Source organism: Culex quinquefasciatus, chromosome 2 (assembly GCF_015732765.1).
Source record: "Culex quinquefasciatus strain JHB chromosome 2, VPISU_Cqui_1.0_pri_paternal, whole genome shotgun sequence".
In the NCBI taxonomy this organism is placed as follows: domain Eukaryota; kingdom Metazoa; phylum Arthropoda; class Insecta; order Diptera; family Culicidae; genus Culex; species Culex quinquefasciatus.
The window spans coordinates 21780061-21808026 of NC_051862.1; the positions used below are offsets into that span (position 1 = coordinate 21780061).

General features: G+C 39.3%; 1 protein-coding gene across 3 annotated transcripts; it reads right to left on the reverse strand.

The window, feature by feature from the left end:
• LOC6049144 (probable cation-transporting ATPase 13A3) lies at positions 1-27118 on the reverse strand. 3 transcript variants are annotated; one of them, XM_038251299.1, is made up of 3 exons: positions 26287-27118; positions 25260-26149; positions 1-6342 (listed from the first exon to the last, which is right to left on the reverse strand). In XM_038251299.1, exons 2-3 carry the CDS (start codon positions 25784-25786, stop codon positions 2898-2900), a joined length of 3972 nt encoding a protein of 1323 aa, XP_038107227.1. In that variant the 5' UTR covers positions 25787-26149; positions 26287-27118; the 3' UTR covers positions 1-2897. The 3 variants fall into 3 exon arrangements, with proteins under 3 accessions (XP_038107227.1, XP_038107226.1, XP_001865950.2); XM_038251298.1 differs by having other exon boundaries at positions 25260-26152; XM_001865915.2 differs by having other exon boundaries at positions 25260-27118.
• Between the last annotated feature and the right edge of the window lie 848 nt (positions 27119-27966).

The following is a 27966-nucleotide window of genomic DNA, read 5'->3' on the forward strand; positions in this document are numbered from 1 at the left end:
TTCATGATATAATAATAACCTTTATTTCTTGTAAAATATATCCCGGTATATGTACACACAGTTTCAACCTTCAGCAGAGTCGTGCTTCTTCTTCTTCTTTTAATTTTGTTGGTACTTCTTTTCACACCTTTTTTTATTCAAATGATATCTTTCTTGATTCAGGATAGGTACCTCAATTGTATACAACTATATTTGAATTAGCAGCTTATTAAAACCTATTTTTTCATTAAAGAAACAAACAACTGCTCTCAGTGTTGATGAAGCAATCCGCTCTTCTTTTCCCACTCTGCTCGCTGTGGTGTTTTCAGTTATAATGTGTGTTGTGTTTTTCTTGATGTGCTGGTTGAACGGTTAACACATCTAGTTTTTTTTTGTTTGTCTATTGGTTTTGCCTATTTTTTTGCATTGTTGTGTAAGGAAGTCCTTGTGTCACTGTGCACTTCAAAATTTATCTATTTTCTTCGTTTTGTGATTCTATGTTTCGTTTTTGAATGTTGAAAGCATGCTTGGTTCTAAATGTCCCTTTCGGTTTTACCTATTTTTCAAACAGATACATTCCTTACAAATAGTGATAGTAGTGATATTTTAGTAGAAAACGCGCTAACGTAGAAAAACAAATCATAAATATTTAATTATATATTTGAATTAATGTAAACATTTTCACCTGATGCATTAAGTAGATTTTCACGGGTCGTTTTAACGGTCACTTTGTGACCATTTTCGCGATCCCGTTTTGCAGGTTTCCCGGTACGGAAGAGACTTGTTGAAATTGTATTCCTACTGCTTTCAAAAGGGGGGTTAGGCTACTTAAGGTGGTATTCCACTGCGGGAAACTTTGTTTGCAAACTTTTCAAAACACAGTTTTGGTGTTTGTCGGAAAGTTTGCCATAGTGGAATAGGGAAACACAAACGCGACATCTGTCGAAACTGTGTATTGACAAGCTTGCAAACAAAGTTTCGCGCAGTGTAATGTCACCATAAAAGGGTTAGCAACTTCCTGACCATCGTACGCGCAAACAACTGCCTAACTTAACTTAGTTTCGCGGCTGCTTGAGATATATGCAATACTCTCTTTCATTTTTATTTTTTTGTCGGCTTTTGGTTCTGTAACTCTAGTAAATCTAGATTAAAACACTTTTTTGTTTTGTTTTGAGATGCACTAGAGTAGATTGCAATATTTGCAAATTTAGCTAATTATAAGTGTATAGATGTGTGTTTTCTGCGTTTCAAAAAATGCTACCTTTTCCCTCATTCTTTAAAGCTACCCTAACGTTCGTGTATGCCAAAATGGAGCTACAGAGTTTTGAGGTTATGTTCTGCAAAAATGCCACGTTTTACACTACGATTTTTGTTTTGCCTGTAACCAGAAGCAAAAGAATGTGGTCAACGCTGCGTCATTTTAAAATCAAAATTTCATAAGTGATCGTCTAATTTTCTTCATTTACATCTAAACGGTGCAGTGAGAATGTGTTGGTTTTCTGATTTGCGTGTTGCGTGTGCATGAGTTTGAACCGTCAGTGGAGTGACTCTCACCAGCTAATAATACGCACACTCTGCGAGTTTCTTTGTATCGTGCTCAGCGCAAGACAGCGAGCAAGAGAGTGACTCTCCCGTTTTTCTCTGCTTTGTCCCTGTTGCTACGGAGCGAGAGAGTTGCTCTCTTGCTCGCTACCTTGCTCCAAGCTTTTAGGGGGTTAGAAATAGTTTTCTCCTTCTTCAAACATAAGATATACAAGTGTAAGTGATTGTTAAAGTTATCGTGCATGTTAGTGTACAGTTCTCTAGTCGATTTGCCCTTTTCGCAACACGTCGTGCTGATTTAAGATTTCCGCATTTGGCTGGCAATGTGAAAGTTTTAGGCTAAATCATGTCGTTTCCGAAGATTCCGGATAACACATCCCGATAGCAAGTTGATTCAAGTTATACAAGATTTTCGTTTTTTTTGTGCACTCGGTAAAATTTGGGAGGCCTTTGTTGATTAGTTGGACTTAATTGTTTAACATTTTAAGCGCTGTTTCTTTGGTAATTGTTAGTTGAATTTTATTCTCTTTCTCATTCCAGACGTGTGTATTGCACTGCTTCGTAGTGGTAATGGTTTCTAGGATGTGAATACCGTTTTGGGGCCGATTTATCAAGTCTCGAAACGCTCAAGCCGAAATTTTAAGGTAAGTGTTGTAACCGTGGGTAACAGTTCTTGAACGAATCTGCAAAGCATCGAAGAGATTTTCATCAACCTTCAAAAGGCGTTATTCATCATCACGATAGTTTCTCAAAAGCAATCTCACAAACCTCACCGAGTGCGGGGTAATTTTCGTGTGCAGAAGCGATGGGGAGGACTCCAGGAGAAGCGTTCCGTTTCGGTTTAGTTGGGTTGGGTTTGTTTAGCGAATCTTGCCCAAGGGGATATCTCGTGCACTAATTTATACAAATTTTGATTATTGTCTTCCTTTGATTTCGATTCTGCACAGCGCTAAAAATTTCCTGTATTCTTTTTGTTTGTAGTGTTGTGTCGTGTGTTGTTGCTACTTCCTAAAATCCCATTCTGTTTCCGGCTTCACTCTCCTCCGGGCGTTACACATTTATCACAAGTGAAAACTTTATTCCGCGTCCGCTTTGCTGATCGTATCGACGGTTAACATAATACAATTATGGCACTTACAACTATTTACACCACAATTAATTTAAAACACAAAACTCATGCGCGTGTGTGGTCTCTCGCAAAAGCCACTCACCACACGTGGTGGTGATCAGAAAAAGAAAAAAACCGTTTGTTGGCAGTTTGCACTCCTTAATCGTGTACGGATAAATAAAACTGAAAACAAATAGAACAAGTCCGGCGGCGACGGCGGCGGTCGCTACCGAAGTGGCCAGATCGCCAGCTCGAGCAGCAGGAGCTGTCAGTAATCGTACTTCTCGCTGGACCAGCCGAGCACGGTTTTGAAGTCGCTCGGGTGCTGCACCTCCTTGCGGAAGCTGTGCTCGATCATTAAGTACTTGCGCCGTGACTTGGCAATGTTGTGCCAGCGGTAGCGTAGCTTCTTGAACGCGATCTCGTCGATGATGTACTTCTCGATGAACAGCGCTAGGATGAAGTTGGCCACGCCATACCCGACCAGGTACGCCCGGAAGATCATGTCGTCCTGGGGAACGACTAGCTGGAAGAGGTCCTGCAGCCAGACGGGCGGGTACAGCGTCAGCAGGATTGACAGGCACGTGTTGAAGATGATGGCCACCAGGAAGCCGTAGTTGGAGATGATCGACTTGCGGTACGGAGCACCCTTGGAGAACACGATCGCCAGGATGATGTACTGGAACGTGGAGATGCAGAAAACGGCGTAGTTCTCGTAGCAGCCTAGGTCGTTCAACGCCAGCTCGTCGGTGTAGTTGAACGGAACGAACCACGGTTGGGCTTGGATGTGGTACCAACCCGCAACCTGGAATCCCAGCGCAACGATCAAGTGCAGTGCCAGCGACAGCAGCGGACTCAACGATATCAACGAGTTCGATGGAGTTTGCTTCACCAACGGACCGTCATACGAGGACGTCTTGCCGAAGAAGAACGCCGTTACCGAGATGATGAAGAGATCAATGTACAAAAACTCCAGATCGGTCAAGTTGGAATCGATCGAGTACAGGATCAACACGGAAGCAAACTGCACCAGCGAATACGCGGCCATGTACTTGAAAATTCCAAACGATGTCACCAGCGCCGCTCGACCTTCCTTGATCACCTTCGGGACGCATGCAATGGTCGGATTCTTGGAGGTAAACGGCGACGCCACCGAACTCTCCGCTTCCGACAACGAAATCCCGGTATGCGCTGCCTTCAACGCTCCACAGTCATTCGCTCCATCCCCACACATCGCCACGTAATAACCCAAGTTCTGCAAGTCGCTAATCAAATGCTGCTTCTGATCCGGAGACATCCGCGCGAACACCGTTCCGAAAGTGATGATCGTCGGTACCAAGTCCACAAAGTGCTCCTTTATAATCGCCCACGTCTTCCCAGTCAACGCAAACCGGAACGATCCTCCCTTCCCCGCAGCTATCGTCTTCTCGCCCTCCCCTTCGATCGTGATCCTATGCGCCTCCTTCTCAAACGCGCTCACCTGCGTCGACAGCGTGCAAGTGTCGATCGTTTCGCAGCTGCTCACGCTGTTCGACTGGGTCATCAGCGTGTAGTTCCCGTTGCGCTTCTCGTCGCTGACGCTGTTGTCGTTGATTATGTCCGACTGCGTCAGCTGTGGCTGACCGGTGATGTCGTAGCTCAAGAAGTACTTGTTCGAGCCGCTCTTGTCCACGTGCGCCGTCACCGTCACCAGGCTCTGGCCCGGCATCACCATCCCGCAGTCGTGCGCTACGCTGGCAGCGGTCAGCAGATTGTCGCCGGTTACCATGATGCAGCGAATGTTGGCCGCGTTCAGGCTCTCAATCACCTCCTCCGTGTCCGTCTTGAGCCGGTTCTCCAGTATCACAAAGCCCAGGAACTGCAGATCGCTCTCGATCTTCTCGCGGGACACCTTCTGCACCTTGGAGTAGTTCATCTTTTTGTCCAGCGATTTGTACGCGATCGCGATGATCCGGTAGCCCTGCTGGGCGTAGAACCCGAGCTTGCTGGTAAAGTCCTCCGGGATGCTTTCCGGCTTGCACAGGCTGGAGATCATTTCGGGGGATCCCTTGCAGTACACGTTAAAGTGGTTGTCGGAGAGCTTGCGCGTGATGACCGACATGCGTTGGAGAGCACTGGTGAAGGAGAACTCCCGCACGATGCCGATGTCGTTCGAGTTGTCGTACGCGACGTCCAGCTCGAGGTTCAGGTTGTCCTTGGAGTCGGTACGCGGTGGCTTGACGATGGTCGGGAACAGCAGGTCGTACTTGGTCTCGTCGGACACGTTCGCTTCCTCGAGGATCCAGCCGGTCGACTCGAAGATCTTCAAATCTAGCGGGTCACCGCGCATTTCCCCGTTGACGAAGGTGATCGAGTGGCAGGTCAGCATTCCGCTGAGCAAGTGCTCCGACATGGGCAGGCGGTTGATCTGGGTCAGCGGGATCTGGAAGTTGTTGGTGGAGTCTTTCGGCAGGACGCCCCACATGTCGAGTCCGTCCTCGGTGAGGGTTCCCGTTTTGTCGAAGCAAACGCAGTCGATACTGCCGGAAACGTTGATGGCCCGTGGTGACACGCAGTAGATGTTGTTCTTCTGGAGCCGCTTCTGGGCGTACATGCGACCAACGGTCATGGCGGCGGGTAGAGCCGGGGGGACGGCGATCGTGATCAGATCGAGCGATTCGACGATGATCTTGAGGGCGCCTACGCCGCGCAGTATCTTGGTGGTTACGGTGTACAGAAAACCACAGCCGGCGAGGAACGCTAGCACCATGATGAATTTGTACGAGTCTTTTTCGAACTTGTAGTCGACTGGGGGTGGGTAGAGGATCGATCGGATTAGGCCGCCTTTGGCGGTGATGTTTCCGGTGTTGATCACCTTGACCAGAACCTTTTCGCTGCCGATGTAGCGCGTCTGGATGACCTTGGTGCCACAGAAGAGCGTGTGTCTGGCGTGTTCCTTGTTGTCGTAGTTGAGATCACGTTTCAGTGGAAGTGGGGTCTTGGTAACGGGAACACTCTCTCCAGTCAGCATGGATTCGTCCAGGATGCAGTTTCCGGATATTAGGACCGCATCGCACTGCATGGTGCAACCGGTTGCGGGGATTTCCAGAACGTCTCCGGGAACCAGCAGGCGGGTTTCGATCTGCTCGGACTCGCAATTTTCCCGTATAACCGTTGCGGTGTCGCTGCTCTTGACCGTTGAGTACAGCGCCTTTTGGTTCTTCTGGGTCTGGATGATGGACACCGTAATGCCAAACCCGCTCATCAGCATGATGACCGTTGCGTAGTAGTAGTAATCGTACGCGAACCACAGGATCACCGAGAAGATCTGGAACACGTAGAACGGGTTGAGCACTTCGAGGAACAGCAGGGTCACGACACCTCGCAGCGGGATCAGGATCTCGTTGCTTCCGTACACCAGCCGGCGGATGTTCTGCTCGTACGTCGACAGTCCCTTGTTGTGATGGATGGTCACGCTCGGCACATCAACGTCCATGCCGCGTAGCTTGACGAATCGCTTCGTTTCCGGACTCCAGATGTAGCGCAGCTTCTTGCAGCAGAAGAACCGGATCGAGTCAAAGTGCTCGAAGCGGCCTCCGGTCCGGTGGAAGGCCACCTGGAAGGGGCTGCACTCGTTGAAGAACGCCACCCGGTTCGTGATGCCATTCTGCTGGAGCTCCTTGACGATGCACTGGCCGTTGGTCGAGAGACGCTTGCTGGTTGAGGTCACCTCGCTGCAAAGAGAAGAAGAAGACGGCGATGAGTTCCCCTGAATCACGTTGTTTTGCGCACAGGTGTCGGAGCAAATATTTTAATTGGAATTGAGTGAGCTGAGTACGCTGTAGTCGACAAGCTGTGAAACGTACATGTGGTTTGACGTGTTTGGTAAACTGTTTCAGATAGTGATGACGAATACTGCGAAATACGATAATTTACGCCGACTGGAACCAGTTGGGATAACTGTCAACATATTGATTAAGCTTAATTGACGATGTGGAAGATGACCTAATTCTTCAAATTCCACGAATCTCAAACGCCATGTGACGTACATTCCAACCATACCCAGGGCATAGATAAGCTCAAAATCTGTAAGCTCGTTCAAAAATGTGCTCCACGGTAATCCCTGGCCATTGTAAAACTGCCTCAACAACGTCGTCGTCGTCGTCGTCTTTATGGCAATGAAAACGAGCAAGGCTCAAGGAAAACCCCGCCACCGCGAACGCTATTAGCATCTGTGCGATAAGGCCCCGGTGTTCCATAAACCTGGGCACTATCTACACGTTCTGCACGGTACGGAGAGGTGCACCCTTAATGTCGTTTTAACGACCTGCGGAATAGTTTTTTTGTTGATGGTGTTCCACTTGTCGCTTCCCGATCGCTGATCCAAGGATAATCGAGGCGATATTTGTTTTTTGACAATCGGAAAGGGGAAAAAACAGGTTCAAGGGCACACCGTCCCGATTGGGTTTCGGAAAAGTCGTTAAAATTTGATGACTGAGGGGCTTCACGCGGTACTAACACGCGGTAACTGTGCGGTGCAGTTCCGTGGATTTCCCTGGGGCAATTACTGCAGAAAAGTGTGTCACAAAAGTGTTATTACCTGCCGGGGACGAGCCGTGCGAAAGAATACACGTGGGTCAGGTGCACTAGAAGTGGAAACTTATTGCATGTTTGTAAGTTCCATGGGGAAATGCAAAAAAAGTGTAAGATTTTTGTTTTTTGTTGATTTCATAATTTTTTTTATATGCAGTCGAATTTTTTTTGTTTGGTATTATTAAAATTGCTTTTGGAGCAGTGCGAAAAAAAACTCCACATTATTAGGGGGGAAAATGCAAAAAATTGAATTTTCTTTGAAAAAACTTTAAAAATAGTTTATTATTAATTTAGAGTACATTGTACAACGTATATTAATGTGTGTTTGAGCAAAAGAACGCTTTTTAATCTTTTGACTACATTTGAAATTTTGCGGTCACAGATCGGGAATTTAGGGAAACAAAATTCCATCAATTCAAAAACATTTTACAAATTGTGTCAGAAGCATAACTGTAATAACGTAAAAAGAATTTTGTGTTACTTTTTGCTGAAAAATGTTAAACATTAGGGTTGAATTTGATTTTTTCAGGATATCTTAGGCAATTCCTTTAGAATTCAAGCATTTTTTAAAATTTTCGATTTTGTTGAAATTTTGTCAGCAATAAAGGAACTTTTTCAATTTAAAGCAATTTAAGTGTTTGCAAAAATGCTTTATGAATTAGTATGCAGTTCTTGTTTTTGACTACAGCTTCTTAGAGAAAAATTATGAATGAAAATTCGGTTGTATGTGTTTATGTATGACAGTCTAGACTAAAATGTCCGAAGATAATCGAATATTTTACATATTTATCTGAAATAAAACTTTCGGTGGCTGGTGGCGGTGGTCTTGAAAACGAGGTTATTTTTCAAAAAATCTGTAAAGTACTTTTCGATCGCAAATTTGAACTTACGTAAAAAAATAAGGTAGAAATAATTATTTGTGAAATTTAAATTTTTTTTCCAAAAAATCCTCTTTTTCAAAAAATCATAACTCGGCGGCAGATTTTTTAACCATACTTCTTTATGGCTCAAAAGTTACGGGTTTTTGTCCCGTAAAACATATAAAAAATTTCTAAAATCAAAAAATATAAAAAAGTGGCAAAAGATTTCTCCGTGTACTTATTTTTCCTGCAACCTACAACTTTGCCCAAGACACCAATTTGATCAGAAAATTCATTTAAAAGTTACAGATTTTCGAATATTTACGTGCCATGTATGGACAGCTGCCAAAATTGACATTGATGACATTTATTGACAAAATGACACAAAATAGCTTCGTTGGACATAGTTTGAGTAAAATAAAAAAAATCAAAATATAAAAATGGTCGAAATCGGCCGATTTCATACAGAATTGCCCTGGAGGAAATAAAAATACAAATAGGACGATAAATGATTTAAAAGATCTTCAGCTAGAATCAAGTTTCAATAAAAAGGGCACAAAAATTTATAAAGTGCAAACAAAAATAATAATAAAAAAAATATAACAGGAGAATCGAAGGTTGGGAAATGTTTTCAGGACGGTTTACAGTCTATTGAAAAAGTTTTATTAAACTTAAAAAAATCTCTTGATTTTAGGAGACATTTTGTGGGGAAATAAGAAAATAAATTGTTTTTATTTTGCTTGGCTAGGGATTTTTTAAACTAAATTTATTATTGATTTTTTTTTGTTTTAATATAAAAAATCTAAAAAATTAGTACCGTAAAACGAGGTGACTTTGATAGGTTTGAGTTTTTTCCGCAAATTGAATAGTACAAATAAAATACGTACGGAATGGTTTGAAATCATACTGACCGTGGCAGAGAAGTGTTCAAAGTACCCAAAAAGAACTTTTCATAAAATTTTGAAAAGTTTAAATAGTTGATTAACTATTGTTAAGAAAATGTTTATGCAAGTCACTATTTTAAACTTCTCAAAGTGTCATGATTTTTTCAATGAACATGATTTTGAATCGGAAACGGAATACATTTTCGGATTCATTGGACAATTTTCCACTAGGAGAAGGTTAAATAAGTTTGTAAATAATAAATAATATGTGTTTTTGACATACAATAAAAAAACCCAAATTTGTGAGCGATTTCAGTTGAACAAATTTCATGTATAATATTTATGAAAACTTGTGATTCGTGGCTCAATAATGTGTCACAAGGTATAACCTATCAAACCATTATATAACTACTAATACTGTCTCAAAACAGCCCAGTGCCATCTCATATACTATTGAACTGGACGAGGGAGTCGTGGATTGCCTGACCCGAGTCATCTGCATTAACGTTCTATGTCCGTACAATTTCAGAAGAAATCGTTAGCCAGAGAAAGGTATTTCGCTTAAAAGGCTCTTGAGATATATGGTGGTTACTAACCGAACCGTCTCAGTTGAAATATACTGTGGTCATGGCCAAGTCATGCCAAGACGGGGGTTCAAATACATACATACATACATACATACATACATACAAAACTTGTGATTCGTGCTTCAAATTCAGTTTCAATTGCAATATAAATCGATATATTTATAAACAAAACTAGTTCCAACGAATTTAAAAAAAAAACGACTTTTTAACAATTTTACCTAAAATTTATATACATTTTGTTGAAAAGCTTATAAACTTAGTTAACTAAACATAAACATGTTTTCATTAAAACTATATCAGCAACATAAGTGATGGTACATTTGACGTAAAAATAAAGTTTGAACACCTTTATTCTGATTTTAACAAGAAAAACTATATGACTATCAAAGTCACCCCGTAATTAACACTAATAGTTTTTAACGTAACTATTTGTCTAAATACTAACTTTTTTTCATAAATAGTGCATGGACTTTGCGTGGCCTACCCCAGTACATGTTATATAAATAATAATCTTAAAAAAAACCTTACCAGTTGGAAAATATTCAAAACATAAAATGAAATCCTATCAAAGCCACCCCGGTTTACGGTAACATAAAAGGTAACATAGATCGAAAAATCCATTAAAACAGGATGTTATTATTATTCATATTTTTGTAGATTTGCGATTCCACGAGTACCAATCGAAATAAATCCACCTTACACATAATCCAATTTCCATTTTATACCAGTAAGTCCCGCTCCATACAATGGGACTCACGAAGGGCAAAAAAAATCAGGTTGATAGTGGTTTTCTAGTTGTTCCTTTTTTTTATTTCTTCGTTTTCACATTCACATTGTAGCCCACTGCGAATGGTTCCTGCCGCTAACAAAACACTATAGCTTTTTCTATTATTCATAGCTTTTTGAATGGCACTACTACTCGCTGTGCAGCACTACAGAGATGATAAGGATTTCATAACTTTACACGGTGACTGACGTGTGGCTTTCTGTACCAATGCGGAGTGATTTGCTAAACTTGTTTTTTTTGGTATTAATCAAATAAATCTTTATTTTTCAATTTGTATTTGACAGGATTTCTTTTTGCATCAAATTACAATAAAAAATTACCAAAATTAGCGTCGCTCACCCTACACACCGTGAAGCATGTTTATCAACACGTCATCAATATTCCGCTGTGAGTTATGAATGGATCAGCGTGCTGATAGCAGGTCACCTTTGTCATTTCCTTTCTTTTTCAATGTTTCAGTATTCGTATACTAAGAGGAAAAACGCTGATAAGTCGACGACCTTCAAGCTTTATATTTATGTTCAAATTACTCATCACTTTGGTCTGACTCATTTTTAGATAAATTTGCGAAATATACCAGCGCCGAGCTTTCCCACGATTTATCTTGTCTAGCACAGTATGAATAGATAAGGCACGCGTAGGCGAGTTGAGAGTATCGCGGAGATTTGATAGATTACCCTGGTACGAGATAAAAAAGCTATTTTAACTCGGTTGTCAGGTTAAGGTTCGCCTCCACCGCGTGATCCGAACACTTAATTGTCTTCGAATGGTTTCCGATAACGAGCAATTCGCCGGGTGGGGCATTGTGCTGCCATATAGTAATTCGTCAACGAAATTTGAGGAGATATCGTGGTCGTTAAGATTGGGGAGCAATTCGACGGTAACATTTCAAAAGGCATCATCTACATTTCGACACTTTCTGGGTTATTGCATATTCTAAAAGTACTCCTAATAAGCTACCTCTCCACCAAACATGAGCAAAAAATACTTCAGTTAAGTCTGTTTAATCATGATTTTAAATAAAGTAACATAAACAAAATCTCTGCCATCAGCAGTCCCTGTTTATATAGCCCTGTCAACCTGTCAAACAAAAGACTACATAAACCTCGCGACGAAAAAAAAAGCATCATGAACATTCGGTGAAGAAAAACGAATCATAACAAAGCTTCCCCTCCAATGACAGCAGGGTGATATCAACGTTGGTGATTTCAAAAGGAGTTATGTTTGTTTTTCTTAAATAAAACGACGGAAATAATGTTTTATTGAATATGAATGATCAAGTATCAATGAAAGCAACATTTTTCATCGTTTGTTATTATTAGAACATCTTAGGGACCATCCACAAACCACGTGGACACTTTATTTGTAAAACCAACCCCCCCCCCCTCGTGGACAATTGTCCATACAAAAAAAACTTTTTGTATGGATCATGGACAATCGCCAAAACCCCTAAAGTGTCCACGTGGTTTATGGATGGTCCCTTATTTTGCTTTTATATTAAAATGGGAATTGAAAATGGATGCTCAACATTCAAATGCGTTTTCCTCAAAACGCATGGTTTGTACATGATGCTTTTTGAAATGTTGGCGTCGAATTCTTTGGACTGTTTATTTTTAAAAAGGAATAGAAAAAATGAGGGATGTTGACGTTTGTTGGGTTGTATGTACGCTGGATTAATTGTAAAATTTCTTTGCCGTTATCGACTGATACTGGCATGAAGCCATTAGAGCCATTAGAAAACGTTATCAAGGCCAAAAGTGTGGTAAATATAAAGATAAGTGGTTTTGTACCAGGAAACCCACGTTGATTATGTGAAATTGACTCTTTGTTACACCCCAAAAAATACGATGGTAAAGTCGCATGCAAAAGCAAAATATACACACAGCATGTTCAATTTTTGTAAACACAAAGAAATTGCAACCAACGGGATTCAAACCCAGCACCAACAGTAAGGACTGGCGCCTTAGCCCGCTCGGCCATCAGACCGATGAAGAATAGAAAGGGTAAACCCATAGGGGGATGGCGTCGCTATTTTTAGACCACATTTTCCACTTTTTCTCATCGAAACCGACTACTTTATCGACTTCATTTTGCTGGGCGAGATAGGACGCCGTCTATTTTTAGACGATGACTCAGCACTTTTCCACTCTTGCGCTTAAAAAAACCAGGTGGCAGCACGATGTAACGCCACGTCCCTATACATGAGCTTGACATATTTCGGTCAAGTAGGTTTCCCATAGGGGGATGGCGTCGCTATTTTTAGACCACATTTTCCACTTTTTCTCATCGAAACCGACTACTTTATCGACTTCATTTTGCTGGGCGAGATAGGACGCCGTCTATTTTTAGACGATGACTCAGCACTTTTCCACTCTTGCGCTTAAAAAAACCAGGTGGCAGCACGATGTAACGCCACGTCCCTATACTGATGGGTGATGATATTTATCAGAGTGTAATATTACATAGAATTATAATGCAAAATTTATATTACACCCAGGCCTTTTACACGCAGCTGGTTAACTTCTGTTTTTTTTGCTGTATATTTATAAGATATTTTTAACATTAGAATTATTATGCCAATCCATTCACTATGTCAAAAGAAGCTACTTTATATCATCAGCAACGTTGTAAGTTTATAGGATTACGACCTTTTAAAAAAATAGGTATACGAAAAAAAACATTTCATTTTATTTGACTTTTTTCACAAAAAGTTGAATTCCCGTTATACTTATTTTACAATTTAAAATTTTTTGGTATGTTTCAAAGAAATCAAAAATGCATCTTTTTTGCTAGAGTTTGGGTTGTTGTAAAATCTGGTACCAGAGATTATTTTTAAATGGAAAATATTGTTGAGGCTGTTGCAAATTTTATGTCATCCCCCTTTTTTTTAAATCGGTCCAAAAAGTTGAGGACCATTTTTTTTTCAAAAACTTTTAAATTTAATGAAAATAGAAGTTACTAATCAACTAAAAACTATATGAAATGCATTTCCCTGAGGTTAAAATCATATTTAGTATGTTCAGGATCGATAGAAAACATTTTGATTTTTTTGTGAAATTCCGATGTACAGTAACGCAAAGAGATTTTTTTCGGCGAGAAAAAACTTTTCGTCAATACTTAGATATATTGAAAACTAATGATTGCAAAATGACTAGGCAGGTGTAAAATGCATTTTAAGACACTTTTTTCTTTCAAATATTATGGCCATGTTTTGCAATTACAATTTTTTTTTAATTTATTTTATATTGTTTGCCCCCTTTTTCCCCCCCAACGGCCCAACAAAATTTCAAAAATTGTTTTTAATGCAAAATCAAACTTGCAATCAAATTTATTTCATAAATGGCATCGATTTTAAATTATAGTCACCTTAGGTAAGATTTTTTACAATAAAAAAAAATCTTTATGATGGAAAATAGCTCCTGCAAAAACACATTTCTGAAATGAATGAGAGAAAAAATCCTTTAATTTTCATTTTTAACATTGTTGAATCAGACTGCTGGTTGCTGCGATACAGCCACTTGAAGATTAAATTTTAAAGCCCATAGATATAGGGAATCGCATAGCTTGAAAAAAAAAACTCTTGATTTGTTGTTTTGAGTTTTTTTCATTGTTATCTAATTAGCAGTCATTTTTCAGCTTCCGATATCTCGAAAACTATTGCAAAAATGGAATTAAAATTTACATTTGCAGCATGATTTAAAAAAACTAAAACTATTGAAAAAACATCGAAAAATAAATCAAAAAACCATGTTTCATGGTAGAATTATATTTGACCTAAAAATACTTTTGTGAAATTTTGCTAAGTTAAAACCATTTCAGGTTATTTTTGAAATAAAAAAATATCTTTTTCAAATTAAAAAAAAGTGTTTATTTTCAGAAATAAATATTTCCTAATAGCTGAAAAATGTTATTTCGTTACTAGGCCACTAATATCCAAGTTACAGTGCAAGGATCAATATTCAATGTTATTTATAACAAGATTTGTTATTCGGCGTTATGATTTTTTTTGTTATTGTTATTGTAATATCAGACTAATGATTTTTTTTAGTAATTCTTCGAGCAAATCTTTGTAATTATTTATTTGTTATTTTAACTACTAATCCGTTCATCCCGGTTGGCGATATTCTTCCATAACAAAAAATGTTATTCCCAAGTTGTTTTGGCTTTCAACCAATATCAATCCAATCACATATTTTGTTATGATAACATAAACTGTTTTTAAACTCTCCCAGAACAGACGGTAATAACTTAATTCATGACATTTCAATAACAAAACCTGTTAAAATAACAGAAAGTGTTATGGAATATTCTTGCAAAATCCGTTCTTGCATAAGAGTTCAATAACAGTTAATGTTATCATAACAAAATTTGTTATCGGTCTGATATTGATTGAAAGCCAGAACAACTTTGGAATAACATTTTTTGTTATGGAAGAATACCTTAAACTGTTATTGGGATGATCGGATTAGTTGTTAAAATAACAAAAAATAATAACAAAGATTTGTTTGAAGAATAACTTAAAATGTTATTAGTCTGTTATTACAATAACAATCGAATAACAAAAAAAAAAAATCATAACGGCGAATAAGAAAATTTGTTATGAATAACATAAAATGTTATTGGCCTAGTATTTTCAAATATCAAAAAATGTTATTTCCAAGTTATTTCCGTCTGCTCGGGTCATACAAAAATTGATTTTTCAAGAAGAGTCCATAAAACTTTCTGTTATTTTAACAGCATTTGTTATTGAAATGGCATGAATTTTGTTATAACCGTCTGCCCGGGTTATATGTGTTGATAAATCATATCAATTTGAGTGTCCCAACCCGAATTAGTTTTCAACCTATTTAGAAAAGAATATCGTTTTAATATAACTTTACTAACAACACGATGCAAAAATATTGGGTTGATTATGGGTAAAATAAAAAAAGGCAATTAACGATTTGCTTTGAAAAGCAATCGTCAAATTGAATCAAAAGTGATTACAATAATTATATCTCAACAGTCATGATGTCAACAAAATCACTGTCCGGCCTCATACATTTTTGATGTACGCGTGGGCCTACGAGTGGGTACCGGGGGCCGTCCCTAAAGTATATGGCACTGACCTTGCCGTCCTTTAATAACATGTCTTTGGCCGACCTTCGCTTGGTGAATAAGTGATGCCTCCATCCATGCATTACCTTTGAAGGTCATTGTAATAGAGTGATTTTCTGAACGTAAAGCTCTCATCATCGATACATAACTTCTTTTTTCGGAAGCCGGTCGAACATTCAATTACGTACCATTGGGGGAACCTGTTGAAATTATTAGAGGTGTTTTTTTAGGGTTGTCAATCAATTATGAATGAACCGTAGTCGATATTGGTGCCAAAAATAGTCAATTTTTCTCTCGTGAATTTCGATTAACCCTTGACCGTCAATTCTTGATATCAGGGAAAAAAACTGCATGGAACTTATTTCCACGAGACATACGTCACGGTTTAGGCCATTTCGTGGTGAGGTGCTAATTGCTGCCCATCGTAAAAGTACACCAAATCAAAAACGTGAGTAGTTAAAGGGGCTGTCACTATTCATGCTTGAAACGAAATGCAAAGGTCATCAATGAGTCTTTTGCCGCTAGTCTTGCAGCAATACTAGCGTTTTTTTTTCTTGTAATTGTTGATGACTGATTGACGATGGTGGTGGTACACCTTCAACGTTGAGCAATTCAGCTTAGGTTGTAGGGTTTGGGGGAAAGTTCCGTGGCTATACAACAACAAATGTTGCACCTGTTGCGTTGAGTGTTCAGCAAATAATAACAACAACTAGTACAAAACAACCAAACGGTGGGAATTGTACAGAGTGATGTAGGTAAACTGATCGATATGCAACGTTGTATGCCACTTACCAGTTTGACCGTGGTTTTGTGATTTTAATTTAAATGTAAAAAAAGTTGTTTAATAAATACACCGTAGTCATCACTGTCTAGCACGAATTGCTTACGAAAGTCGGTGTGAATTGTTTTCTTGAATGGATCAAATTATGCTGAAACTGGCCGAGCAACACAGCCAAATACACAATTGAGGTTGGGATTTTCCTGGACATCGCAAGCGAATGACTTCCAATGTCGCGTGGCTCACGAAATTTAATACCGTGGAAGTTTTGCTTGATAAGCGGCATTTTTAAGTAGGTCATCAAACATTCGAGATTATGATTATTATAATTTGCTTTTGAAATATTGAAATTTGATGCATTTTAACTGTAGATTGCAGAATAATTCGAAGTAAATTGGGTTCACAACTAGGCATTAATATAAATTCACCTCAACAATGTCCTTAACAAAATGCCAATTTTCATACTATTGCCAATTGTATACTAGTTGATTCTTTTTAATTAGATACAAACATAAAATTTATAAATAATTCTTTAACATGTTTTTTAATGAATATTTGTATTATTTTCATTTCATCTGGTAATCAATTGTGATATATTGTTAAGCTAGCATATAGTATTTAAAAAAATAATCTTTATGCTAACAACTCAGTATCACGTCCAGTATCGGAATGCTTCCGCCACCTGGGCAAACTCGTGCAATCATGAGCGCAGAGTTGCTCTCAACGGAATTCTTGCGCTTTTTCATCTCCACGTGCCCGCAAGAGCAATCGCACAGAGATGCAAACGCAATGCAATGCAGCTTCATAATTGAAAAATAACTCAACCCTGGCCAAGGCGACACAAAGCTCCCACACACGGGTGATTTTGCCCCACGTGTCAATCTGTTTGATTGCAGATGGAAGCATTTCCGATATAGTTCGATGAAATCGATCCGAATGAGTTTGTTTTTTTCCTTTTTTCATTCCGTTTGGTTTCTTCCCCCAAGCATTCCAACCGAAAAAACATGCCACAACACGTTCAAACAGGTCCGTTCTGGTTGTTTGCAAGCGAGCATGTGTGGAGGTCAGAAACCACGAAATCCGCAAAAAAGGCAAGAGGAGGATCCGCAAAGTGACCACCTACACCACATGTGTTGGGCAAAAAAAACCAGCAAATTTTTGGCCATTCTCTAGTTTGGGATTCACCTTTTTGGGCAGGTAATCCACGGAATAGTTTTTAACCCTCTACTGCACCATTTGTTTAAAAAAATATTGTAATTTCGAACGACAAGATTTTCGCAAATTATTTTGCAATTTTTCGATTTGTATTTTTGCCATATAAAACGGGGACGTAGACAAATGAAAATCTGTATTTTGAAATGGAATTTTCTGGTCGATTTGGTGTCTTTAGCCGGGACCGTGGTGTAGGGGTAAGCGTGGTTGCCTCTCACCCAGTCGGCTTGGGTTCGATCCCAGACGGTCCCGGTGGCATTTTTCGAGACGAGATTTGTCTGACCACGCCTTCCGTCAGAAGGGGAAGTAAATGTTGGCCCCGGTCTAACCTAAAAGGTTCTGTCGATAGCTCAGTCCAGGTGTAGGAGTCGTCTCCCTGGGTCCTACCTCGGTGGAGTCGCTGGTAGGCAGTTGGACTCACAATCCAAAGGTCGTCAGTTCGAATCCCGGGGTGGATGGAAGCTTAGGTGTTAAAAGAGGTTTGCAATTGCCTCAACAATCAAGCCTTCGAACACACGAAAAATACTCTAAAAATATACTAATTTCTTCGTTTATTTTTTTCAGTTTTGAAACAAAAATATTTTTGAAAAATACCGGCAATGAAATCAAAAACAAAAATTTAGGGCTTAGGCAAATATGCAATTGAAATAGTAATTTATAGAACGAGTCGTACCCTTTGAATGGAATTGTAAGCCAAATGTCCATGTATTTAGTCAATCCACCGTTTAAATCAAAACAATGTCAAAAAGTATTACTTTTGAAAACAAGTGCGGAAAAGTTCAACTTTTCATTTTCCATTTTAGTGCTGAAAAGAAGAACTTTTCAGCATTTGTTTTGAAAAGTGTTTCTATTTGGTTCTATTAATATTCGTTTCGAACAGTAATCCGTTTCGTCGTTTGAAAATGACAGGAAAAGTAAATAGGGAGCGTTATTTTATTACGTAACGCAATTTTTTTGACTGCCTCCCCCGCCTTTGTAACAATATTTCCATACAAATTAAAAAAAAAAATGATGCGTAGAACGGCCATCGATTCCTTCTCCCCCTAAACTGCGTTAAGTAATACCTTAAAATACCTTTTAGATTATAATTTCAGAAATTTTTACATTTTTCGTTTAAAAAAAAACTTTATAAACCCTTGCAAGTAATTTTTGAAGATTATGTCCCTCGATTTGGCCAACCAAAAATAAATAAATAAATAAATTTTGAGTAGGAATCTCGCAATCAAGAACGCAAAGGCAATGCTGTAGAGCGAATGATTTGTTTTTTGATAAAAATTTAAATTACAAGCCATAGTATTACACAGCAATGTTGCATTATTTTATGAAATTATACGTAATATTACACCTATGGGAAACCTTCTTGTCCGAAATGTCAAGCTCATATATGCGTTTATCCTTCCCATTCCTCATCGGTCTGATGGCCGAGCGGGCTAAGGCGCCAGTCCGTACTGTTGGTGCTGGGTTTGAATCCCGTCGGTTGCAACTTTTTTATTGTTAATACAAAACTTGTACATGCAGCGTGTAATATTGAGTGTCTTTTTTGACGAAGGTGATGTGCATGCTTTTGCATGCGATTTTACCATCGGATTTTTCGCTGTGTAACATTTGGAAGCACACAGTATTTTATAATGCATCTTACACCTGCCCAGTTGTTTTGCAATCACTAGTTGTCAAAATATCTAAGTAATAACATAAACTTTGAAAAATATTTACAACAATTTGTAAAGGCAAATTTGAAATACATATTTTGAAATAGTGAAATTATGTCAGAAAAGTTTCATTTTTTAGCATTGAAAATTAAATCAATATCGTCCATTAAAAATTACAGGATAAAGGAAAAAACTATGATTTTTAGGCTGTTTCTTAGAAACTAATAGCCTAATTCCAAAGTCTCAGAGAGAACATTTTAGGAAATTTTCAAACGCTTCAAATTTTTATTCGGAGTTTGTTTTCCTTCTAGAAGTATTTTTATAATACATACACAGCAAAAAATCCGATGGAAAAATCGCATGCAAAAGCATGCACATCACCTTCGTCAAAATAAACACTTAATATTACACACTACATCTACAATTTTTGCATACACAAAAAAAAGTTGCAGTCGACGGGATTCAAACCCAGCACCAACAGTAAGGACTGGCGCCTTAGCCCACTCGGCCATCAGACCGTTAAAAATGTGTAAGGATAAACGCATATATGAGCTTGACATTTCAGTCAAGTAGGTTTCCCATAGGGACGTGGCGTTACATCGTGCTGCCATCTGGTTTTTTTAAGCGCAAGAGTGGAAAAGTGCTGAGTCATTGTCTAAAAATAGACGGCGCCCTATCTCGCCCAGCAAAATGAAGTCGATAAAGTAATCGGTTACGATGAGAAAAAGTGGAAAACGTGGTCTAAAAATAGCAACGCCATCCCCCTATACTGATGGGCTACATATTTCAGGGTGTAAAATCACATAAAATTGCATAAAATAATGCAATTTTTTTTACACCCAGGCCTTTTACACGCAGCTGGATTACTACTTTTTTAGCTGTGTAGAATTGAAAAAATAAATTCGTTTGTATTAAAACTCGATTCTGTTTGGAAGTATTATTTTTCAAAAAGGTCTGTTCCTTTTTGTCGACATTAGAAACACATTTTTTTTCAAAAAAATCATTTCTCCGGAGCTAGATTTTGTATAATCATGCACTATGTCTTTTTAAGTCCCTTAAAAATTAACTTTTAGTGATAAAAAAAATAATTTGATGAAAATCCGTATACCTAAGTTTTCTCAAGGGACCTAATAATAATTTACAACTTTGCCGAAGACACCAACTCGATTAGAAAAGTCCTTCTCAAAAACATATCAAAAATTGACCATCAGAATTGTTTTTTCAGGTGAAAAAAATGGTAAAGCACCAACAAACAATTAAAATTCAACCAAACAAAGGATAAAAATTAGTTTGATATGGATTTTTTGGATTCGAGTGGGTTGAGGGTTAACCTCCGGAAGTCATCTAATTTGGAAAAAAAACCCTCTAATTTACAAACTAAATTGATAAAAATTTAAAATTAGCATTTTTTTTTATCAATTTAAAAAAATCAAAACTCTTAAAATCGCAGAATGGACACTCGGGGGTTCGCCAGCACGTCAAAGAACGTGACACAGTGTCAACGATTTGGCAAAAGCACAGCTCAGTGCAAATTCTTTCGGGGCAAATGAATGTCGTCATTTGCTTGCCCATAAATGCGAAATAGATAGCAAGATACAACGTACCTCTGCGACTGTCAGCTAGTAGAAACTGGTTATATGACTGTTGAGGAAAACGCAAATGAAACTTGACTTGAAAATTAAATTTTGGCCGCCCACAACCCATACACACACACACACAAACACACACACACAGGACGTTAAACATAAAACAAATTTCGTGTAGCTCTTTTTTACCTCCTTTCATTTGGGGTGATAGGCTTGGAGTGCTGGAGGTGGAAGGGTTGTGTACATATTTTGGCTGGAATTTTCGTATTTTTCATCTTCTCACTTTCTTGGAATTAAAAGATTTGCGACGTGTGATTAATAGCCCTCCGACAAATAACCCGAATCGGAATCGGTTGAAGTTTGCAACTTTGTACGCTTCACTACAAGCGGATGCAAAATTGACATTTTTAAATAAGTTAGCGATTTTGCTGACTTTTTTTTCAATCATGAGAACCAAATTTGCATTTAATGTAATGTAAACAATTCGCATCAATATCATTTTATTCCGGTTTACTGACGTTTGAGTGATTACAGTAAATTGTGGTTTACCGGCACGTGTAAACGAGTTTTTAATATTGATGTGTTTATTTAAATTAAATCGCTTCAGTTATTATCTTTGGATGCCAGTTGTTGTAGATAAAATAATTGATTCGGCTTTATAAATCACAACCTATTAAATCTTCTTTTTGAAGGAAAAAGATCCCACTGTTTGAATCTAGTTTCTTATCAATGTCAAAATGATTACAATACATTCTCGTCCCGGCACCTACTTAAACAATATAAATAAAAACAAAATTTTTTGGGGTCAAGTTTGCCCGTGTTTGAAAAATTGAGTGGAAAATAAGTATTTGCAAAAAAGGCAAAACATTATGGATGATTTTGTAAACAAAACGAGAAAAGTGACGCTTCTCATTCCAGATGGGTTTCAACAAAAGGCCTAATAAACATGAAGAAATAAAGGAGCAGTTCTCTACGAAATCGATCTTTTTTTTTGAATTTTAGTTTTTGTATTTTTTAATCCGGCTGAAACTTTTTTGGTGCCTTCGGTATGCCCAAAGAAGCCATTTTGCATCATTAGTTTGTCCATATATTTTTTTTTTTTTAGGAGCGGCCGTGGCTGACTGGTTACGGTGTTCGCTTTGTAAGCGAATGGTTCTGGGTTCGATTCCCATCTGCTCCCAACGAGAAAGTATAGGAAATATTAATCTTGAAACTCTGAACATGAACGAAAAATCAAAGTCGCTCGAGTCGGGGTTCGATCCCCCGTCCTTTGGATTGGTTAGCAAAAATGCTAACCACTAGGCCATCGCGACTTGGTGAGCTATGACTGGAATTAGGAATACTGTTACTATCAACTATATACGCGCTGGGTCCTTGTCCATTTGACAAGGATTCGGAAGTTCTAAATAACGTTTGAATCCGATTGGTGCAAACGTTCTTCAGGGCGGGGCTTGTCGATAAAGCTGAAGTACCTCGCGCTCGGCTAGCCAGCGTAAAAATGGGCCACCGAAGCTCGGCAGCTGCTAACACCGCTAACAGCCGGCAGAGCTAACACCTTCCAGATGCCTATGCGAGTTATTTGCATGTATAGAATGTAGATCTAAAAATACATGGAAACAACTCAATTTGTAAGAAGCGACCGCGTGGTCCCGTTTGGTTGGTTGGACACACACACACACACCACACACACACATTAGTTTGTCCATATAATTTTCCATACAAATTTGGCAGCTGTCCATACAAAAATGATATATGATTTTTTTGATTGATTTGGTGTCTTCGGCAAAGTTGTAGGTATGGATAAGGACTACACTGAAAAAAAAAATGATACATGGTAAAAAAATTGGTGATTTTTAATTTAACTTTTTGTCACTAAAACTTGATTTGCAAAAAAACACTATTTTTATTTTTTTTTTAATTTTTTGATATGTTTTTAAGGACATAAAATGCCAACCTTTCAGAAATTTCCAGGTTGTGCAAAAAATCTTTGACCGAGTTATGAATTTTCGAATCAACACTAATTTTTTCCAAAAATCAAATTTTAGTCGCAAAAATTTTCCAACTTCATTTTTCGATGTAAAATCAAATTTGCAATCAAAAAGTACTTCTGTGAAATTTTCTTAAAGTGCACCGTTTTCAAGATATAGTCATATTTGGGATTTAAAAAAAAAAATGTCGCAGTTTTCCATTTTTTTAATTAGTGCACATGTTAGCCCACTTTTGAAAAAATATTTTTGAAAAGCTGAGAAAACTCTCTATTTTGCTTTTTTGAACTTTGTTGATACGACCTATAGTTGCTGAGATATTGCCATGCAAAGGTTTAAAAAGCAGGAAATTGATGTTTTCTAAGTCTCACCCAAACAACCCACCATTTTCTAACGTCGATATCTCAGCAACTAATGGTCCGATTTTCAATGTTAAAATATGAAACATTCGTGAAATTTTTCGATCTTTCCGAAAACAATACTTTTATATATTTTCTAATCAAGGCTAGCATTTCAAAAGGGCCAAATATTAAATATTACGCCTTTTTTTCGGTTGTAGCCGATTCCCGATGGCCACAGTGACCAAATTCGATTTTCCAGTACGGTTTCGGAAAGATGACGTTCAAAGCTTTCATTTGTAACCAAAAGAACCGGAATCGGTCAAAAACTGGATTTTTGACGATTTTTTTAAAATTTGGGGTCGAAAAGGACCCCAATACCTTCAAAGTAACTTTTGTTATGGACGCTCCCCTAGGGGTCGTCCAAGGTTTATTTGTTTTGTGAAATGTGTATTTATACTATAAATTTAATGTCAGAAAATTTCAAGGCTCTAGCATGTATATAGCAAAAGTTATGGCAAATTTGATTTTCAAAAAGGCCGAAAAGGACCCCAATACCGTAGGAAGGTTAAACTATAAATTGTATCACCAATCTGCCTGAAATTTTCAGGGATTGTTTGTACATATAAAACTAGCATCTGACCAAATTATGAGCAAATAGGTCAACGGGAAGTGGGGCAAATCGTGACAGAAAGTTTTATGGTTCAAAAACGTCAAAAATATTAAAAAGGCTGTAACTTGGGCAAACTTTAATTAAATTTCGAAATTCAAAATGCATCTTAAAAAACCCAACAAAATGCGAGGTGAAGCATCCCAATTGGTTAAATCTAAAGCGAGTTATTGGCATTTTAGTGAAAAAATAGCCCAATTTTGAAACTCCAATAAAAAAAAGTATTCCATCCAGTTACTAACTCGATTCGACCTGGAGCTTGTAGGGGACGTCTGGGACTGCCATCTGAGACTGATAACGCTTTGGGTAAGGCAGTTCAACACATAAAATAAACACTTTTGCTTTTAGTGAATTTTTTGGTTCTAAATTATTGCTTGGGGACCCCTTGGATCCCCTTTTTTGGTATAATTTTATCATATTCGTGTTTCTGAGACAATTTCACAATAGAAACATGCTCAGAAAAAAATCATGGTAATATTACATCTGGGAAGGGGTACATTTTTTATGTCAGAAAAAATGTGTAATTTTACCTCTGAAAATGTGTAATTTTACCACTATTCTGGTGTAATGTCACTTTTTCAGTCTAAATTGAAGTAAAATTACATCATAAAAGAGGTAATATTCAACGTTCCAAAATCACAGCTTCCAAATTTACATTATTTTTTACTGTGTGCATAAAAATGTTTATTTTCATCTATTTGAACCGTTTAAAAATTAAAGTTCAAAAAAATCTTCGATTCAAGAAGCTTCTTAAAAAAAATAAAAAATAAAAATAGTTGGATAATTCTCTACCAACTCACACGAAATCGGGTAAAATTGCCCGACCCCTCTTCGATTTGCATGAAACTTTGTCTTAAGGGGCAACTTTTGTCCCTGATCACGAATCCGAGGTGTGTTTTTTGATATCTGATGATGGAGGGGCGGTACGACCCCTTTCATTTTAGAACATGCGAAAAAAGACATGCATTTCAATAATTTGCAGCCTGAAATGGTGATGAGAATAACAATAACAAAGAATATCCTAATAACAAGCATTATGCATCGAGAAAAACACTAAAAATGTTTAAAAAACTCTGCAATTTTTCGTTACTTAACTGTAAAAAAAAATTGAAAATGTCATTTTAAGGTAAATTCAATGTATTTTCGAATCTACATTAACCCAGAAGGGTAATTTTTCATTTAGAACAAAATTTTTCGTTTTAAAATGTTGTGTTTTTTTCTAACTTTGCAAGGTTATTTGTTAGAGTGTAACAATGTTGAACAGACAATTACAAACATAAGGGATTAGCTTGTAATCATCACAAGTTATCGCGATTTTATGAAAAATATACTGTTAACTACTTGTTATGAAACTCCATCTACTTGTATGATATATTCTACCTCTTGATTAGATCGATTGTTTTTATTTAAAAACAACTGTGCCATCTTGTGCAACTAAAGACAGTCATTTCAGTAAGTACTTTGCCGGTGCTTCCCTGTAGTATCTCCCCTGGCCTAAAATTCACCGATTTCTTGCTTGTAGAATAACAATAACTTCCCTTCATTAGAGCTATATATTCAAAGCCCGAAACAATGGGTGGAATTTCAAGCTATCACCCACGCGAGATAAACCCCGCGGGACTCACCTGATTGCTTCGGCGTTCATCGTGATGACGTTCTTGACGTAGTACGCATCGTGCTTGTCCTGGTACCGCTCGTGAACCAGCACCTTTTGGGCGACCTCGAGCGAGCACTTCCGGTGGGTCGCGAGCAGCAGCCAGTGTTGCCACCAGTGCATCACGAGCCGCATGATTCCGAGGGTGAGCACGAAGCCGACGTAGCAGAAGAACGTCCGGACGGAGGACTTTTCGTAGCCGGTGACGAACATTTGGTCCTCCTCGCCATCGTTCAGGATGTCGTGCACGGACGCTTGGGACGTCTCGGTGAGGAGTTCGACCAGGGTCGAGTGACCTTCCGGGTGGTGTTTTTCCTCGACGCGGCGGTTGGAGGAGCGGATTGCGGCCGCCATTTGTGATTTGTTGCTGCGGATCGAGGCGTAGAGGTCCGGGTTGTGCGGGGGGTAGCCTCCGTTGGCTTGGTCCGGGACGTCCGGAGGAGGTGGATGCGCTGGCGGAACCGGTTCCGGGTGCAGATCGCTGGTTTCGAGGGGCATTTTACGGGGAGGAGGTGGGAGGAGGAGGTTTTTGTTTAGGGGTCAGCGGGAGGATGTCAGGGAGGTTTTGCCCGAGTGATTTTGGAGCGGGAGATCAAACTGAAGAAATTGTGACTGTACTGCTGCTGGTGCGGCGTGATAATGGTGACGGCGACGGAGATTGCTGTTAATCAGCGCAATACGAGGGCTCCAGCGTATCTATGCTATCTCGGGGCGATTGCGACGACGAGGTGGCTAACGAGCGTTGAGCGGTTCGATGGTCGCGGCATGGCACGATTACGCGAATACCGGAGGAACGACCTGATGGGGGTAGTTCTTGGCGTTGCGAGATGCTCTCTGACGGATTCACTCGTTCATGGAGAACTTCTGAAACGCAGAATACGCTATTAGAGCTGATTGCTGGAGAACCTTGCGTTCACGCAGAGTTGAAGGTTGTTCCAATTATGTAAGCAAGCATTCAACGTGGAATCACGACTGCTGCCGTTCGGGATGAAGCCTACCTCCTCGGTTGAGTCTTCTTCGGGATCAGGATGTGTGTGCGACACGCAATCGATTTTCCTTGCAGTTTCGCAACACGACTTTTATTTTTCTAGTGGGTTCGAGGTATTGGATTCTTCCGGTGTGTCGCGTTCGCTTGATAACTAGACGATTTCTGCCGCTCTTATCAACACTTGTCAATCACACAAAAACCAAATACGGTGCGGAACCTGTGGTGTTTTGTATGATCTCAAGGGACAGCGGCATGCAGTGTTCTGGTTTTGTGATACTCGTATGGTGTGAAAATTCTAAATGTCGCCTGGACGAACTACATCATCGGCTGCAGACTGTACGCTACACGCCACTGCAAGTCTCAGCTCATCGAGCACGTTCTGTGTGTGACCTCTTCTTCACCGTCGCCCGGAAGCCCCAATTTTCACTTCCTGGCAAACTACGTCAGGAAACCCCCTTTTTTGTGCAAAATTACACACCAAATTTCAACACTCTGCTTCCAAGTGACACATTTCTTCAATCTTCCTCGTCTACTTCCACCGAGATCTTCACGAATTCCCAAATATGGAACACACTCCCCTGCAATCCGGAACCACTAGCGCGTTTCTAGCCGAATCCACAATCCGTGTCTCAACCCGTGGGTAATCCAATCGCTCGGAGCACGCACCCGTGTGGTATTACCGTACTGACGGTCTGGACTGGAGGGACTGGTCTGTCAAAAATTTTCACTCATGAGGCTGACACATTTTCTAGCAGTTTCACACTCTGCCTGTTTTATGGCAAACGATAAGGACCGAATCCACCACCACTGAAATCGCAGGCAAACGCTGCCGGGTGAGGTGAGTTGGACCCATCAGGCAGAAACACCAAGAAACCAACACCAACGAGTGGGCACTCACCCTAACGCGTAGGAAACCAACACAACCGCGAACGAAAGAAAACGTGCCGAAACGGTCCGGGACACGTGCTACCCGTACTGCTGAAGCCCAGCTTGTGTGTTATTGCGTCCGCGCGCGAATCCAACCCGATGCTGACTGACGGAGTGAAGCGAAGCTGGCGTAGAACGAACCGAAACCGCTGTGATGAGGAACATCAACTGAACCGAACTGGTGGATAACATGAGTGAACATGGGCTTGAGGTTAGCGGGGGTTTGTGAAAGATTTCAGGTGCATTGATTCATGGTGCTGCTTTCGAGGAAAAAAATGTGACTCAGGGAAGGAATTTCCGAGAATGTTGCAAGAGTGGATTTTTTAGTGTGCAATTTGTTGATGTGATTATCATATTTGATTATTCGTTTGGAATCAACTATTCAAATGGATGTCACTTGAAGTTCAATCGCTGGCCGGCAGTGAAATTATGACAAAGTCTAGTTTTTATCAAACTTGGATAGCGCTGATTCAGCTTATCTCAGTCCCGGATATTACGTGGTGACAGTCCTCGCGCTGTTTTCAGAGAGCTTGGTGGCCAAATTTCGGATCGTTGAGCATAATCGCAATAATGCAATTTTCCACGAAAACCTGAAATGAATATCATTTGTATTTTTTTATTTGCCCGAAACTTTTTGGGGTGCTTTCCTATAGAGTTATCTAAGCCAAAAATTAACCTCAACCTCGTGTACGTACACGCAACACATGCGCACGTAGATAACTCTATGGCCAATTGATTGCTTAATGCACAGTAAAAACAATTA